Source organism: Lactuca sativa, chromosome 5 (assembly GCF_002870075.4).
Source record: "Lactuca sativa cultivar Salinas chromosome 5, Lsat_Salinas_v11, whole genome shotgun sequence".
NCBI lineage: Eukaryota > Viridiplantae > Streptophyta > Magnoliopsida > Asterales > Asteraceae > Lactuca > Lactuca sativa.
Window position 1 is genome coordinate 119,325,692 of NC_056627.2, and position 16,639 is coordinate 119,342,330.

The window sequence follows — 16,639 nt, forward strand, 5'->3', positions numbered from 1 at the left end:
ACTTTTTATTAAAATTAATTTTTCACGAACTTTTTTATAATATTTTCTTATTTCTTTTTACAACTTTGTTTTATAAAATTTAGTTTTATATTTATAAATTATATATTTAGTGGTGATTTTACATTTTAGATTTTATGAATTTGATTTTACAGGTCTTTTTAAGATTTTCCATTTTATGCCTTGTCTTTTAAGATTTTTTAATTTTTACAAATTACATCTTGCTTACAAAATCATTTTTTAACATACTCGTTTTGGTGCACGAAGGATTTTTTTTTTTTTTTTTTTTGACAAAACTGGCAGGGTGCAACCATAGTTTCCTACAATTATTTAAGCTGTTGAAAATGAAGACATAAGGCACCGGCAATAGGGTGCTAACCATAGTTTTATACAATTATTTAAAGTGTTAAAAAGGCATAGGATAGTTGAAAATGAGTTGATATAATAGTAATAAAATGCAAAAACTTTACAAAAATGATAGGATTCTATGGGTGGGTTATTGGATTGGATGGTGAAAAATGGTGGGTGTTGTTACTTGTCCTTATTTCGGGAATAGGTGGAAGATTTGGACTGGGATGGGAAAAAGTCGAATGTAGCCCCGGGCCCGAAAGAGCGTCTGACGGCATTGGGTGAATCTGAGAGAAGCGGCTCGAAAACAGAGTTGCGGCCGTTCTTGGACTGAGAAATTGACAAGGGGGCGAGATCGAGATCCAGATCATTGTCTAATAATAATGATCTTGGCTGCGGTTCAATGTTTCCAAGTGAGAGGATGGGGCCACCCAAGCGCTCCGCTTGCTGAAGAATGTTGATTTTGCTTGATCTGTATGTGTACCTGAAGTACTTCAAAGCTAGCACCGGACCCATCCCAGCAGCTACTATCAGCTGAAATTATATCCAAACACAACACAACAAATGTACATGTAATGTATTTAAAGGAACAAAATAATATATATGTATATCATAATTTTAGCAAATAGCTTTTTAGTTATGTTTTGTTTGTTTTAGTCAATGTTCTTGACCATATCATATTGGATCAATAGATATATTTTTTGGTATGGTCCCATCCAATAAATTAATCACTCTGTATTCTTCCCATCGTTAGAATTAAAAATAGCCTTACTGTCTTTTGCACACAACACAGTAAGTACACAAGAGAAAAGATGGAGAGTGATGAAAACTTGCACGTTTTTTCTAGTCTAATATTGGTATGTTCTTTCCTGTAGGCTTAGGTTCACATTTGCTCAGAATTTGAGTACTAGGAGAAAGAATATGCAAAAGAGATGGATGGATGGATGCACTTACAAACATAGTATTCCAGTAAGAGGGCTGTCTGCACAAGCGATGCATGATTGTGTACATCCCGGATTGTGGCACAGCACTCACAATCCAATTGATGATATAGAAAACCACTAAATTGCCCCATATGGCAACATGTTGGAAGATTGTAAATGAGCTGCACACATACACATAATTGGTAAACAAAGCGAATAAGTTTCAGTTACCAAGCGTTCAAGGGCTATTTTTTTGGGTGGGGGTGGAACAAAAAACTGCAACTTCTATCCCATGGACAAACTTTCTGGGGCTATTTAAATTTTAAAATGACATTTGTGGATTTGATGAGAAATGGATGGCAATTATTTGTCTTCTGTATAGTCGGGTGGGACCAAAAATCGTCCCATTGACATCAGTCTAATTCACGTTAACCACAAAAACAGATCTTTTCACTTACTGCAGTCCTTTTTTCATGTTTTCCATAGATAGAGATCTTTCCTGAGTTTCGGTTTCATATAATTATATTTAAAGCAGCATGTATCATGTACACACACATTTCTTTTTCGACGAGATTATTAAATACAAAAAAGTACATATATATAAATAAAAAAAATAAAAACATTCTTTGAATTTTTTATTTTAGACAAGTGTTACGCTCGCTGGACAGGATAGAATAGTAGAACAGGTTGTATTATTGTATTGCGTAAATGAGACAAAAATTGCAACTTTTTTGTTCTACCAAAGAAGGTGGGAAACTGGTTTGAGAAAAAGACGTAAATGCCCTTCTCATCCTCATTCATCAAAAACAGATGTATTGCTCTGTCGGAATCGGAAGAGAGGGAAATATTTTCACAAATACAAATGGTCAAGATGAATTCTAGTAGTTGAAATCTCAAGTGTTGGTAACTTACTTGGTCTCCAATGTGACCACAAAAGCTTGTAACCAGACACAGCCAGAAAGTGCCACCATTGATACCTCCTCCAACCCACTTTTCTCAAAGGCATATGAATGTATGGTTATCACAAACACAACAATCGCCTGAAAAAAGTAATAATCACCACTGTAAATATTAGGGAAAGAAATATTGATGCCATGGTCATGTCGACGAAATCAAATCAGCTTCTTAACTGTGAAGATGAGAAAAGCATTTCATAAAGTTTTTTTTTTTTTTAAGTTAATACCTGTAATTATTTTTCATATTATCCACTCTCGGTTAACACTTAGGTATGATAATTCATGAATTTTTGAAGGATAATATATTAGCTTATTTATCCATATAGGTTACATTTGCTTTCATTAAAAAAAAATGATGAGCATGAGTCATGAGACATGATCGATCATATTTATAAGATAAGAAGCGCCAATATGAAATGGTAATTAAGAAATAGCACTGACATGAAAAAGAGCACGCCCAAACCATCCAGCAAATGTAGTAGGATTGAGAAGCCTGTTTAAGAAGAAGAATATTAAAGCTTAGGTTACCTAGAATCAGAATTTGAGACATGAATGATAAGAAGAATCCATCCTAAGTCCAAACTAATTACTAACCTCCCTGCTTGGCAGTAAAATAATATTTGCGGGTGCTGCATAACAGTTTTTTCAGTGAGATCTTTGTCAAGAACACTGACTAGAACAGGAACACTGGTGTAGAAAACATTATAAGCCATGAGGCTCACAGAGTTGAAAAGGCTGGTGCCAGATACACCTGAAACGAACGAGAAACTGAACACAATTTAAGTCAGCAGTTGAATTATAAGAAATAAGATCCGTTTCTTATAAAAGAAGCATGACACTAACAGGACAGAAAAGGTAACAAACATCATGTACTGCATTCGACTGGGACTCAGATTGATGTCAATGGGACAAAAAATGTAACTTTGATCCCACCCAGAAAAGGGACTCCTCAATCTGCCCTCCTCATCCTCTTTAAATAAATATTTTCTCTATCATTTACCATACAACCAACCAAATTCAATGTTTTACCATTTATCAACAGCCTATCACAACTAAAAATATATATCATATACGAGACTTTCAAATAAATATAGAAAATCCATCAATCTTATACTCTATTTATACGAATTAAAAACCATGTATTTAAATATACTTTTTACAATTTTTACATAAATATATTATCTAATAAATAACTATTAAAACTAAAAAGAATATATATATATATATATATATATATATATATATATATATATATATATATATATAAATTTGACATGTGGCAAGGTTGGGTAGTGATTCGTTCTGTCTGGCGACTTTGGTTGTAAATTAGTATGGTATTTTCATTTTTATTTATTAAATATCCGTAATTTTGCCCCACAATTGGTCGCGACTTTGCTCCTATAAACATGGTCTCAAAATAACCCTAGAAAGTTTGTTCAATTCCACCCAATCCAGTCTAGTCCAGTCCAGGCCCATGTAACATACGCAGGCAAAATAATAATAATAATAATAATAATAATAATAATAATAATAATAATAACTACAACAATAACAATTATAATAAAAAATATTGATAATGATGATAAGATTAATAATAACAAACACGATGATTACAAAAATAGCAATGATGAAAACAGTAGTAGTAGTAGTAGTAATAATAATAAGGATGAAAGAAAGAGATTAACATAGGTTGTTGCAGGGAACTCACAAAATCTGGATGAAGCATATGAGTAAGGATTTATAGAATGAATATTGTGAAAGAAATGCGGTGCGGTTATATGAATATCTCCCATGGACAAGTATCAATCTTTTAAGGAACCTGAACTCTGCATAGTAACACAAATGGAGATATTACTTGGTGTGCATATCAGGGTATAATAAACTGAAACAAAAGAGCAATTTATTTATTGCCATTTAAAACTAATTTAATAATATTTTAAATAATTCTGAGACATGTGAAATTATTGAACCCATACATAATCCCCAAACTACCCCCGTGCATCCGAAAAGCAATGAATGAGAATCTAAAAGGATGATGCCATGGCCAGGGGATGTTTCTTTGGAAGAAGAATAATCATAATGGTCTGTTTGATTGGATGAAATGGGATTGATGAAGGTAAGGAATGAGTCTGTTTGGTGATCAATAGGAGCGGAATGAATTTAGATATGACTTTTTTTATATTATATGCAGAAACATATCTACTCTATGATTTAATTATATAATCAATGAAGATTTTATCCATGAACATCAATTAAATAACTAAACCTAATAGATTAAATGCTCACCTAAACCCAATAAAAGTATTTAGTAAAAGATATATATACATTTTCTAGTTATTTTTAGAAAATAAGAATTGATAAATAAATAAATAAATAAAGACGGGTGTTGGGTGATATTGCAAATTATAATGTTGTTCCACTTCCACAATGGAATGAGAAAACAAAAACAATTCCAACGTTGGTAAGGAATGAAATTTAACAAAATGGAATTTTCCATTCAGTTAGTTGTTTTCATTTCGTTAAGGATTAGATACGTATTGCTCCTAAAATTGTTAGCCAAAAAATTCAGTAGATCTTACTCCCAATACTGTAATCAGCTGCTCTTGCTGCCTGTAGTCCTTCTCTCCCACTTATGCCAACGCCAATATCAGCTTGTTGGATCATCCTTACATCATTCCCACCATCCCCAATGGCCAGGGTTCTGTAGTCACAAGATTTAAGAAGCTCTACAAGCTGCAAAATACAAAGCTTTAGTACCAGTCCAATCACAGAATATAAATATAAAAACAAACTAGTGTTGTAGTACCTGTGCTTTCTGGGATGGTGTAACCCTACAACATATAGCTGTCCGTGACAGTATAGCCAACTCTGTGAATGCTTTCCGGTAATACTTGAGTGCAATTTCAAGAGCCCATCCATCAATCACAAAAGCCACATCCTGCAACATACATACATAAATAAATGCCTTCTAATTAAATCAAACAAACACAATAATAAACCATAAATGTAGTTACCTTAGGTTCTGCTTTTGTTATCCTCATTGTAAGCAAAACTCTTTCCAGATTTCTGCAAACTTCATCTTCTGTTTTTCCATTAACTAACAGAAGCTGCCCTTTGGGTTCTGTACAGAAAAAAAAATTTGAAAAATCATAAATTCTAAAATTCAACCAAACTTCCAAAACTCATCCTTCCTACTCAAGATACTTAAGGTAAATTCAAGGAATAACAACATAATTTCGTTGATTTATTTCCAGGCACAGCATTGTACTTTGAAAAATCTAAGGATCTACCCAATTATCAACCAAATAAAAAGCATTTTTTGCTGTTATAACTCAAAATTATAATGTCCCTAATAAGCAAAATAATAATAACGATAAAGTACAATGCTATCATTGGCAAAATTTTCAAACAGCATTGGCCTTGATAAGAAAAAAAAAATACAAGTATTATGCTGTAACAAAAAGATCGCAAGTATAAATTGAAAGTACACTGCTATATCTTGCATTTTAGGTATAGCTCAGGATAAAATATCTGACATGTAACAACAAAAGAGTGCAGTGCAGTGCAGGCTAATCATGAAAATTTGGAGACATTCGTGGCTTTGCTGCTCTCAAGTAATGCATTACCATCATAGGAGAACAAGGCACTTAACAGAGCTTTTTTCCAACTTGTTGTTTATATCTTTCACCAAGTACGCATCTATCACTATTTGTGATTCAAATTCTACACACACAAACACATGAATATATGTGTATGACTGTTTGTTGAGTGGGTTCTCAATCCCTAAAAAAATAAATTAATTTTTTAACCAAAACACTTGTAGTTTCATTGTAAACCAGCATATATAGTATATACTATTGCTTTTACAAAAACTTCTAACAGGTAGTTTATAATAAAACTACAACAATGATGGTTGAAATAGTACTCTAATGTTTTTCTTTTACTTTCTTCCATTTTTTTCAAATTTCATAAAAACGTAACGTACTTTAGTCATTTTCTGATTTTAGGAATCCTACTAATTTTAGTCCAAAATTAAAGGACAACTTTGATCCATGGTATTATTTTTTCTTGAAAACCAGGTTGTCGATAGATAATATTTTCGTGTATAGGTTTATGTGTGTGATATGCATTCAAGAACAGAGAAAAGAAAAAAGCAACGGAGAAATATGGATTAAAATACTTGTTTTTTTTTTCTTATAAAAGCAAAGCCATTGAAATTATCCTAGGCAATAAAGGCTGTGTTTGTTGCACACACAGGATAGGAGAGGACGGACAGGACAAGCTTTGTAGGGCTATTTTCAATGATGAGGGCATTCACGTCTTTTGAACAAAAAAAAGAGACCGTGGTCCTGGTTCTGGTTCCGTCCCACCAAAAGTGGCACAACATGTTATGCATACCAAGTCCTGCTTAACAATCCATAAAGAACAACACCCCCATGCTCCTTTGAGGTTTAGGTATATCTAGATACGAGTAAGAGAATGATCCCTTCCCACTACAAAGTACAATCAATCACAAGTGTGAAATATTTGCATATATGAATCAACGTAATGGAGTTAAGTTCCCTATTCTGATATCAAGCAAGGTGAAGGTTGGTTTCACTATATAATTTTAACCTGGGGAAACAAAATTGCACGACAGAGCAATCTGTATAGCGGTATCCTGTTTGTCACCAGTAAGCATCCAGAAATTTATCCCAGCTTTTCTGAGGGTTTCAATCGTCTCTGGCACACCATCCTGAAAAATATTATGCAACATACAAAAACTATAATGCTAGTTGTTATATTGAGTATGTGGGTTAGGTTGCCAAAATAAGGGCAAAACACACGAAAAATCAAAGTGAGTATAGCATCCGATTATAGTTTTTTTACTTTTGATGTTTTCTTATATTGATTGTACTTTGAAAAAGCTATCCGATTATAGTAGCGAAAATGTTTTGTATTTGGAAGACATTCACATTGCTATGATTGGGTAGGGGTTTTATTCAAAAAGTAGAATGCATTTATAAACAAATAAATGAAAGTATGTATGTATGTATGTTCCTATTTCTTGCATTTCACCTGCCAAGCTAACTATATCTGCTTCACAGAAAATAAAGATTAACCTGTAAACGGTCCTCTATCGCAGCAACCCCAAGTATTTCAAGGTCATGTTCCAATCTTTGGCAAACCTCAGCTACTCTCCACTACAAAAATAAACCGATGATGTGAAAAAGAAAAATGAACAGACCATATCAAGATATAAAAGAATAAAAAAATATATTAAAGGTTTACACCACCCAACCAACCAGCCCCATGGACCTGACTTATGGATGCTTGCTGCTAGGTCAAGCAAAAACCTCCCCCCATGTGATGTGGGGAGGGGAGAGGATAATACTATATTATAGGTATCTATCTCTAACTGTGTATGTATGTATGTATGTATGTATGTATGTATTTATGTTGTTGCTTTCTTGTACCTCTCTGTCAACTAATGTGCTATTAGCCTCTTTAAACATCACAGACCAATCTTGATATTCCAACTCATTTAATTCACGCCAAGCCAAGCACAAAGTCCGTAACCCCATTTGTGCATATTGATCTACAGCTTCAGAAAATGTCTTGGTTTGATGTCCTGCCAGTGCCACATTTTACAAGTAGCTATTTAAAAACTACTTATATTATGATTATTATATGAGGAACACGGAACGCTTACCCGCATATGCACATGGAAGAATAGTTTCATCTGCTCCTTTCGACAAAAGCATAATCTTCCCCTCATCACAATCTCTAACAACCACCGACATTCTTTTCCTATCAGAGGTAAACTCCAGGTACTCCAGCACCTCATACTGCTTTAACGACCCATTAAAGTTTATTTCTGCGCACAAGTATTTTCTTTTAAATTAGTAGTATAATTAAAATATTTCATTTAAAGGGACAAGGATAAATTCATACCAAGTATGTTAGAATTTTTGTTAACAAAAACCATATGCAAGGAAGCAGCTGCACGCACTAGAGCTTCCTCATCCTGCGACTGTGCCTTATATGAGACCGTTCCACTCGGGCTGTAATTATTTGTTTCAGGTACAATTACATCATGCAGAAAAGACAAAACCCAAAATGATGCAGTTTTCTTGGCAAAACAAGACTGAAATGCAAGGAAAAGCAAAGCACTTTCACCTCATTTGTTTATTATAGCATCATACTTTTTATTCCTCCTATTACAGACAGGTACACCATCATAATTTGAAAAATCTACCCGATTATAGCAATGTCACCAAGCAATTTTCACTGCTATAATTGGTACATATTCAAAAGTACAATGTCCTATCAAGAAGAAAAATTGAAGTACATTGTCATTGATATAAATTAATTGGGAGGACTTTGCAAAGTACAATGTTGTAATAGTAAGATATGAAAGCACATCGCTATTTCTTGCATCTAGCCAGCAAAAAAAAAAAAACTGACAAATAGCCATTGAGGAATAACCTTTTGATAGGAATGACAGTGTTACATATTGCCATAACCGTCAGAAATCTAATAGCATCTGGGGAAGCAGTATTGATGGCATTGAGAAGCTCCACATCTGTAAAAAGTACATTGAAAGAAATTTCAATGAGAAAGCAAAAGTATGTAGTATAAAGTAATCCTACATAATGGAAATAACCGCATGAATAAACTAGTTAAAGCTCAATGAAGGGAAAAATTCACAGCAATAAATAAATATAAAGATGTGTTCTAAAATTTGATATAAAATCATAAATTTATAGAAATGCTAAAGTATAAATTATTTAATATGTCACTAATGATATTGATTTTTTAACTATATGATATAAATAAAAAATAAAAAACATTTGATAGAAGTATACGCAAATAATAATAAATTATAAATAATGAAACACTTAAATACTTTATTTAGAAAATTTTCATCACATTTGGGGAAACGGAAAGGAGAGACAGATGATGGAAAATTTGTAAAAAGTTAGGACTTTATGAAGAGACCATTCCTTTTCCAGATTTATCTGTTAAGTCATTCTAACATCTTTATGCATTTTGTCTTTCTCTCTCGCTTCCTTATCTTATAGGGATGAGCTTTTTAATCGAAAAACCAAACCGGTAGGAACCGATAAGTGGTATCAGTCCGGTTCCCAGTTATCTCGGTTCCGGTACCAAACACCTTCTTAGATGGCACACTTTCTAGTAGAACCAAATCAGAACCAGAACCAGACCCGTTTAGTGGTATTCCGTCCAGTTCTCAGTTCCTCGTTCACTCCTTAATCGGTCTTTGGTTATTCCGGTTCTAGAGCCGGTTAGATCCCTAGCTCCTTATATATATATATATATATATATATATATATATATATATATATATATATATATATATATATATATCATTCATCTCAGTTGTTCACTCCAATACTGAAGAAGATCGAGGAGGCTGTGGTTCCTTTATTGTATGTATCATGTATGTAAGTTATTCTATTAGGGTTTATAGATGCTAATATACGCCTGTATATATATATATATATATATATATATATATATATATATATATATATATATATATATATATATGTATGATTTTGTTCCAGAAACTTATTAAAGCTTTCCTTGTCTTTCTTCTCTGCCGTCTCAATTTCAAGTAATACCTCTTTACTATCAAATTATTACAGCTTAGGGGGAAAAGACAAACCTTTTACAGCATCTCCATTCTCATTACCAAAGAATGTCCCAGCAATGCAACATCTCTTAAAAATCATCTTATTTTCTGTAAGTGTCCCTGTTTTATCTGTCAGTATGTACTCAACTTGACCCAGATCTTCACTTATTGCTGTGCTGCCATATAAAAGAATTAAAAAAAATTAAAAAAAAATATAGCAATAAACTGAATAAGGTGACGTAGGCATATTTGGAAAAGTTGATAAACGAATTACACTTTTTCTTACTTTGTTGCATTGGCTGAAGTGCCAGTCTCCAGATCAATCATCTGTTTATCCCAATCAATGAACTTTGCATACAAGCTTTTAACAAGATCTAATGACACCTGCCAAAGAAGAGGGAAAATGAATCTCTAGAGCTTGGAATTTTGTGGCATATCAAACAGCAAACAAACCATAAATAGAGCTTGTATATTGTAGAAGATGCTAAATGCAACAAGTATACTTTTATTTATTTATGTATTATAGCATCCTACCTTCATTTCATTCTATTACAGCATTGTACCTCCAAATTTAATTTTTTTTCTTATTAAGAAATTAATTATACTACGAAGAATGTACCCAAAATTGTAATATCTACCTGATTATAGCAATGAAAATTTCTTTCTATTTGGATAACATTTCTTATAAGTTATAAGTGAGTGGTACAATGATGTAAATATGTAATTTGAAAAAATGGAAGTAGAAGGCTTTAATAAAAAATCAAAGGAAGTATGGTACTGTAATTTGCATTCAACCCTTTTAGAGACAAGATCAAACTGGAATACTGTCTTTCCCCCAAAAAAATGGGATACTGCAGAATAACATTATAGTATACATACTTTCTGGTTCATTAAAACACCCACATCTTTCATATTTTTTGGGGTTTTAGCACTTGTATCGTTAGATGCTATACAAAACTTTACTGGGTTAATGCAAGAAACAGCACTGTACTTTTATTTATTTGTGTATTATGGCATGGCATCTTACTTTCATTTCTTTCTATTACTGCATTGTGCTTTCAGTTTTTTTTCCTATTAAAGCATGGTACTTACAAAACTCTACCTAGTAGCATCGTACTCTCATTTTTGTCTTATTAGGACATTATCTTTGAACATTCTACCCAATTATAGCAGTAAAAAAAGCTTTGTATTTCATGACATTTGATAGGAAGGAGATAAATGATGTAATAAATCGATAATCAACTATAATCTATAATAATGGTTGAATGCTTGATTTATTTCTGAAAATGGTAAAGAGAAGAATACAAGAGGGGATATCAGAGAAGAGAGCCAATGACTACTCTTCCTGCCCAAGCTAGCTACTAGCCGATCCTTCCTAACAGAAAAATATTCTCTCCACACCTTTATTCACGCATTCACCTACATATATATATATATATATATATATATATATATATATATATATATATATATATATATATATAGTATCTCCATGTGATGTAACAAACTATGATGTCATCATCTTACACCTGGGCTTAGCAATTGTGATGCCTGTTCTGTATCAACATCGCTATAATCTAGTAGAAACTAATAGTACAATGCTATACAAGACGTGAAAGTAAAATGCTATAACAAACAAATCAGTGAAAGCCATGCATTTAGCTCTTTTTATTCACCAATATAAATATGTTTCAATAGAAATTTCTCATCTGATCAAAGCAAAATTATGGCCATAACTGTTCTTCACATATCTTCTGAAAACAGCTATGTATATTAAAAGGCTTCAATTATAATAAGCAACAAGCATACCATCAAAGAATAACGACCTAATCCTAAGTAAAATTACCTTTATAGATATTGGTATCATGATGGAACAAAGAAGCTCAAACCGTAGAGGGATTATCAGTAGTTCATACCATGGACCCTCATCTGGATATAGAACATACCAATGCTGCATAAGGTAGATACGAACATGAGTTCAATTGTCCAAGTGTAAGATATGAGATAGAAAATTAGGAGGCATTGTTGGAACATCCCTTAAATATGTGGCCTTAAGACCATTTACACCAACAATACTAGTACATAACATTTGTTATCATTTGTAATTGTACCACATTCATTTTGACTTAAATGACAATACCTAGCATAACTAACTATACTATGGAAATAACTGCCATGTAACTTGGTCTCTTTCCCAAGTGATGTCATGAACATAAAGAGAATCAGAAAACTCTCTCTAGTAACACCTTAACTTGTGAAGTCCTTTCTTTACATAAATTACGTAAGGGTTTCCTCATCAAACTTAAATCCTGAATAGGTGTTATTATCATGTAAGTCTGTTTTCTTTTAATAATTTAATCTGCCTATTGGATAGATTGACTTGATTTAAGATTGAATCCTGTTACATGTTTAACTTGATCAACAGGAATAAGATACATGATGCTCAGGACTAAAATAGATTATGTAAAGAAGCCATTCAATCTATATGATAATTGACCTACAAAGAAAGTAAAAGAACCCATAAGATAGTTTATGATGAAGATGCCACGTCCGCATAGATAGATTATACATGTGAAGTTGAAATCATTCCAATTATATGTTACCATTTCTGCATAGATAGATTATTTATGTGAGCTTATATGATTTTAACTCGTGCTAAATCAGAATGAAGTCTAAAGTCATGTAAAGAGGGCAACTTAGGAAGTATCACAATTCACAAAAGCTCCTATCACCATCAGCAACAAAGAATACCGACCCTAGAAGTAGAACCACAGATGGCAATATTAGCAACTATAAACCTTAGACTTGATTTTGAAGTGTTACCTTTGTATGTATGGATCATCAGCAGAATGAGATGAATGGTGCAAAAACACAATAAATTATAAAGTAGTATTTTGAATCAAGAACAAGCATAAGTATGTGAAAGAAACAGTGTAGTGTACATGATGAGAGTGAGACAAACAGTATACAAACCTTTCTTGCTTCTGTATCCTTCCATATATTTCCAGCTATGCCTAGAACAATTACCACCACAATCTGAAATATGAATATAGCCCCAGTCAACTTGTCAATCATCGCGTCCATAGCAGTAAGCTTCGGTTCTGCCACACCTCTACTCATGCCCATCTTGGTCTCGTTGCCTGCTTGACAAAATCATGTTCATGGATCAGCTAAAAAGGAGAGATTCCAGTAAATATGCCTGCTAAATAGAAAGACTTTCTCATCTTTTGTATGTGAACTGTGAAGAGATAGGACATGTGCATGCCTGTATATACAGCAACACCACAAGCCCAGTCTGTATTCCGTAAGTAGCATGATTGTAGGATTGTATTTTTTATGCTTAAAGGGCACACGTCATTATCTAAAAATGGAGGAAACAGCCTCAGATTTGCATCAAATCTTCTAATGTCCTTATCTGGGTGTGGGCACTCAATCACACCCTGCAAAAAAGAAGACCCCATATAAATAAAGGGCTGTTTAGTTCGTAGAATGTTTTTGGAATAGGAATCATAATTTGTCACTTGTTTGGTTGGCAGGAATTTGGAAAGAATTCAATAGTAAAACTTAAATACCTTTTGCTCTTCACTTAAAATTTGATTATCTTTTTGTTTCAAAATTATATATGATGAGGATATTTTGGTCTTTTAATATAAAAGGAAGAATGAGACTGAATCCCTTCCACCCTTCCCTAGGAATAGTGAAGTTGATCAGACATGGAATTTGAAGGATTTCGATGAAATTGAATTCCATCCATTATGTGTAATGTGTGAGAATAATTAGAATGTATCCTCAAGTTATAGAGTATATGCAAATCTTGCCTTGATTTTGTGCAACAAGTCAGAGTCAATACCCATGCAAGCAGGAGGTATATTCCTTGTCTTAAGGTCAGTTTCACCATCTAATGCAGCCGTCTGCAAAATATGTTATTAAATGGTTACAAGCTATGATATGAAATGTATAGTACAAACTAGAAAGAAACAAAGAACTAACATCTATTTCCATATTTTAGTATCAAACTCCAGATACTAAAAGCTCCCAAACTTGGCAAAAATCAAATTTAAACATTGACTTGTTTATCAAATGGGACCACATGAGGTCTTCAAGACGAATACTGGCTTATAATCTCTTTAATTCTCTTTTTTGTTCCTACTTACTATATATTGCCAAACATGAGATTCTAAAAGGATTTAATGTAGTAAATCATATGATACAACCTTATCTAATGCAACCACAAACACAAACACAAACACAGGACATGGTGTTGCCTATTTGCTTTCTCAATTTATGGACGCTTTATCATATTTATGTGGATTAGTTGTAGGTTTGGTGATGGAGAGTTATATATATATATATATATATATATATATATATATATATATATATATATATATATATCATCTAACTAATAGTATTCCTGTGACAACAATTACCATCACCCAAGCTAGTCGAAATTCGACATAATAAATCGTATGAGATATCAGCAAGAAGTAAGAACATAGTCATACCTCCACATAGCAGACTCCTTGTGGCTCGGAGGTACCAAGTAAAACGAGATCACATGGAACTTCATCATTTTCACGTAGCCACACCAGGTTACCAACATGAATCTCTTGCGCTTGAATCTTCAATTAACATGGTTTTTGAGAGAAATAGAAGTCCACGAAATTAATCCCTTTATCAAAGATAGAAAAAAAAATTTGTCTTATTGAGTTGGTTTAGCACTTACCAGTTTCTTGGAACCCTGCCTCACAACCCATACTTGTTTCTCATTTGCTTTCTTGTCAGAGAGATATCTATTGTAGTCGTCCCATGCCTCTTTCGTTGCTGAGACTGCGAATATAAATATGAGTGGACCCCACGTACTAGCGGGGTTTACTGGTGTTATAAGCGGCCATAGTTGAAGACAAGCGATCAACAAAAAGTATTGGTTCATAAAGCGGCTGGGAAAAAAAGAAATTTAGAGGAACAGGTTAGAATGTGGTAGACAGAGGTAAAACAGAAGTAACTAATAAAGGGCAACAAAAGATGATATCACTTGCAAAACCACATCAAAAAATTAAGAAAACTAACTTCCAATCATCCCATAAAGGAGGTCATACTTAGGAATTCCTATCTCATGCTCAATATTTCAATATTTTTAATATATATACATACATATATATATATATATATATATATATATATATAGCAGCTCATCCCACTTATCTTCATGAAACATTTAGTTCTACTTGTACAAAGTTTTTGCTCCTATTCTCTTCAAAAACTAGGCTCTTTCTTTATCAAACATAAAGACATAAAGTACAATCTTTTTTATACTCATCCCCAACACAATATAACCATGTATAACTACAATATTCAGTTGAGATACATACTCAAATCATCATATCAGCATCTAAAATCTTAAAATACATCTCAGATATTACATTACCTGAACTGTTCCCATAAATTTTTCGGGATGAAATTTAACAATGTGTACTTTCTGTTTGATATACGGTTGTCACAGTAAAGCTCATGCGACAAATCGTCGTCATTGGCATACACAAAACGCTTCATTGTTGACTTTGGTGCATGCAATCATACTCCTAATATGTTCACCCGAGATCAAATGCAGGCAGCTACAAATCATCTTCAAGAAAATCCATGTCCTGAAATTTATTACACAATATCGATAAACATTACATACACTCTCATGGGAGCAGCTAGCTACATGGCACAGGCTTGCAAGACATGAAGAACAATATCCTCGACCTTTATACCAGTTAGGGATAGGCTATATAAGAATACCTAGTTATGCACCCACAAGAAAAGAATGCTACTTTGTATGAAAGCTAAAACTTAAAAATCAGTTCTAAAGCATTCAGAAAATCATAGTTTAATTGACTTTTTATCTTACACTGCAAATTTAAAATCAAGAGCATTTTTTACAGAATTCTCCCAGCTCACTATTTTTTTTCTTTCATATTTGTTTAATTACAGTAGTTTTGCTCTACTGCTTGGATGCCATGACATCCAAGCATTCAAAAGAGCATTTAGACCAATTGACGTGTGCATAATCACAAAGATAAATTAGACTTAAGCATGAATGCATCACAATATAACTAGGGTATAGGAGTTCATCTAGCTTCAGTTACTTGATGCCGAACACATAAGTACTCAAACTGCCAAACACATCCTAAAAGTCTATCAGAATTGACGAAATCAGTTACAGAGAATGGCGAATTTCATCTAAGAGTTGGAATACATACGGATCAGGTAGTGAATTTGACGAATAAAGCTGAATCCCGAAAATCACAAGAGCGCGTATGAATCAAAGTAAACGAGATGTTTGATACCTGAGGGGAATTGGCGTGGTTGTGATTGGGTCTGAGCTTCTTCCCAAGAGAATATGCTTCTTAAGGGGAGAGTTGAAAAGTCAAGACTCGGATATGCTTTCTTCGATGGTTCGATCAGGGGCCAAAGTCAGCTATTTCGTTTCTCTGTCAAGAATTTGCAAATTATGCCCTCCATAGTAAAGGAAAATAGAAGGCAAATCTGGTGTAGTCACTCAATTTGGGAATTCTCAATACTCGAGATTCATAGAAATTATATTATACTATACGAATTCTTCAAAAATTAAAAATATATTGTATTAACTTTGAGATAATATATATATATATATATATATATATATATATATATATATATATATATATATATATATATATATAAAGCAATTTTCAATTCTCAATTCTCCGTTCTCCGTCGCCTCACATCCCATCCCGTCTCTTCTGTCTTTT

The 16,639-nt window shown here is 33.0% G+C and overlaps 1 protein-coding gene across 2 annotated transcripts; it reads right to left on the minus strand.

The window, feature by feature from the left end:
* Nucleotides 1-342: 342 nt before the first annotated feature.
* Nucleotides 343-16,421, minus strand: LOC111917948 (phospholipid-transporting ATPase 2). Of its 2 annotated transcripts, none has more exons than XM_023913583.3 (25): nucleotides 16,196-16,421; nucleotides 15,292-15,508; nucleotides 14,590-14,803; nucleotides 14,369-14,485; nucleotides 13,682-13,774; nucleotides 13,129-13,303; nucleotides 12,837-13,003; nucleotides 11,710-11,814; nucleotides 10,150-10,247; nucleotides 9,897-10,039; nucleotides 8,693-8,789; nucleotides 8,159-8,268; nucleotides 7,917-8,081; nucleotides 7,681-7,835; nucleotides 7,327-7,407; nucleotides 6,839-6,959; nucleotides 5,239-5,345; nucleotides 5,031-5,162; nucleotides 4,804-4,957; nucleotides 3,933-4,050; nucleotides 2,819-2,992; nucleotides 2,666-2,717; nucleotides 2,181-2,308; nucleotides 1,300-1,450; nucleotides 343-879 (listed from the first exon to the last, which is right to left on the minus strand). In XM_023913583.3, exons 2-25 carry the CDS (start codon nucleotides 15,414-15,416, stop codon nucleotides 529-531), a joined length of 3,333 nt encoding a protein of 1,110 aa, XP_023769351.1. In that variant the 5' UTR covers nucleotides 15,417-15,508; nucleotides 16,196-16,421; the 3' UTR covers nucleotides 343-528. The 2 variants fall into 2 exon arrangements, with proteins under 2 accessions (XP_023769351.1, XP_023769353.1); XM_023913585.3 differs by having other exon boundaries at nucleotides 16,109-16,421.
* Between the last annotated feature and the right edge of the window lie 218 nt (nucleotides 16,422-16,639).

Excerpts from the sequence above, each read along its gene's own strand:
- LOC111917948 (XM_023913583.3), bottom strand. The coding sequence starts at position 15,416 with ATGAAGCGTTTTGTGTATGCCAATGACGACGATTTGTCGCATGAGCTT. Across the intron at positions 13,775-14,368 it reads AAGGAGTCTGCTATGTGGAG|ACGGCTGCATTAGATGGTGA; the intron begins GTATGACTATGT and ends CATATTTTGCAG. Across the intron at positions 5,346-6,838 it reads GTGCAATTTTGTTTCCCCAG|AACCCAAAGGGCAGCTTCTG; the intron begins GTTAAAATTATA and ends TTTTCTGTACAG.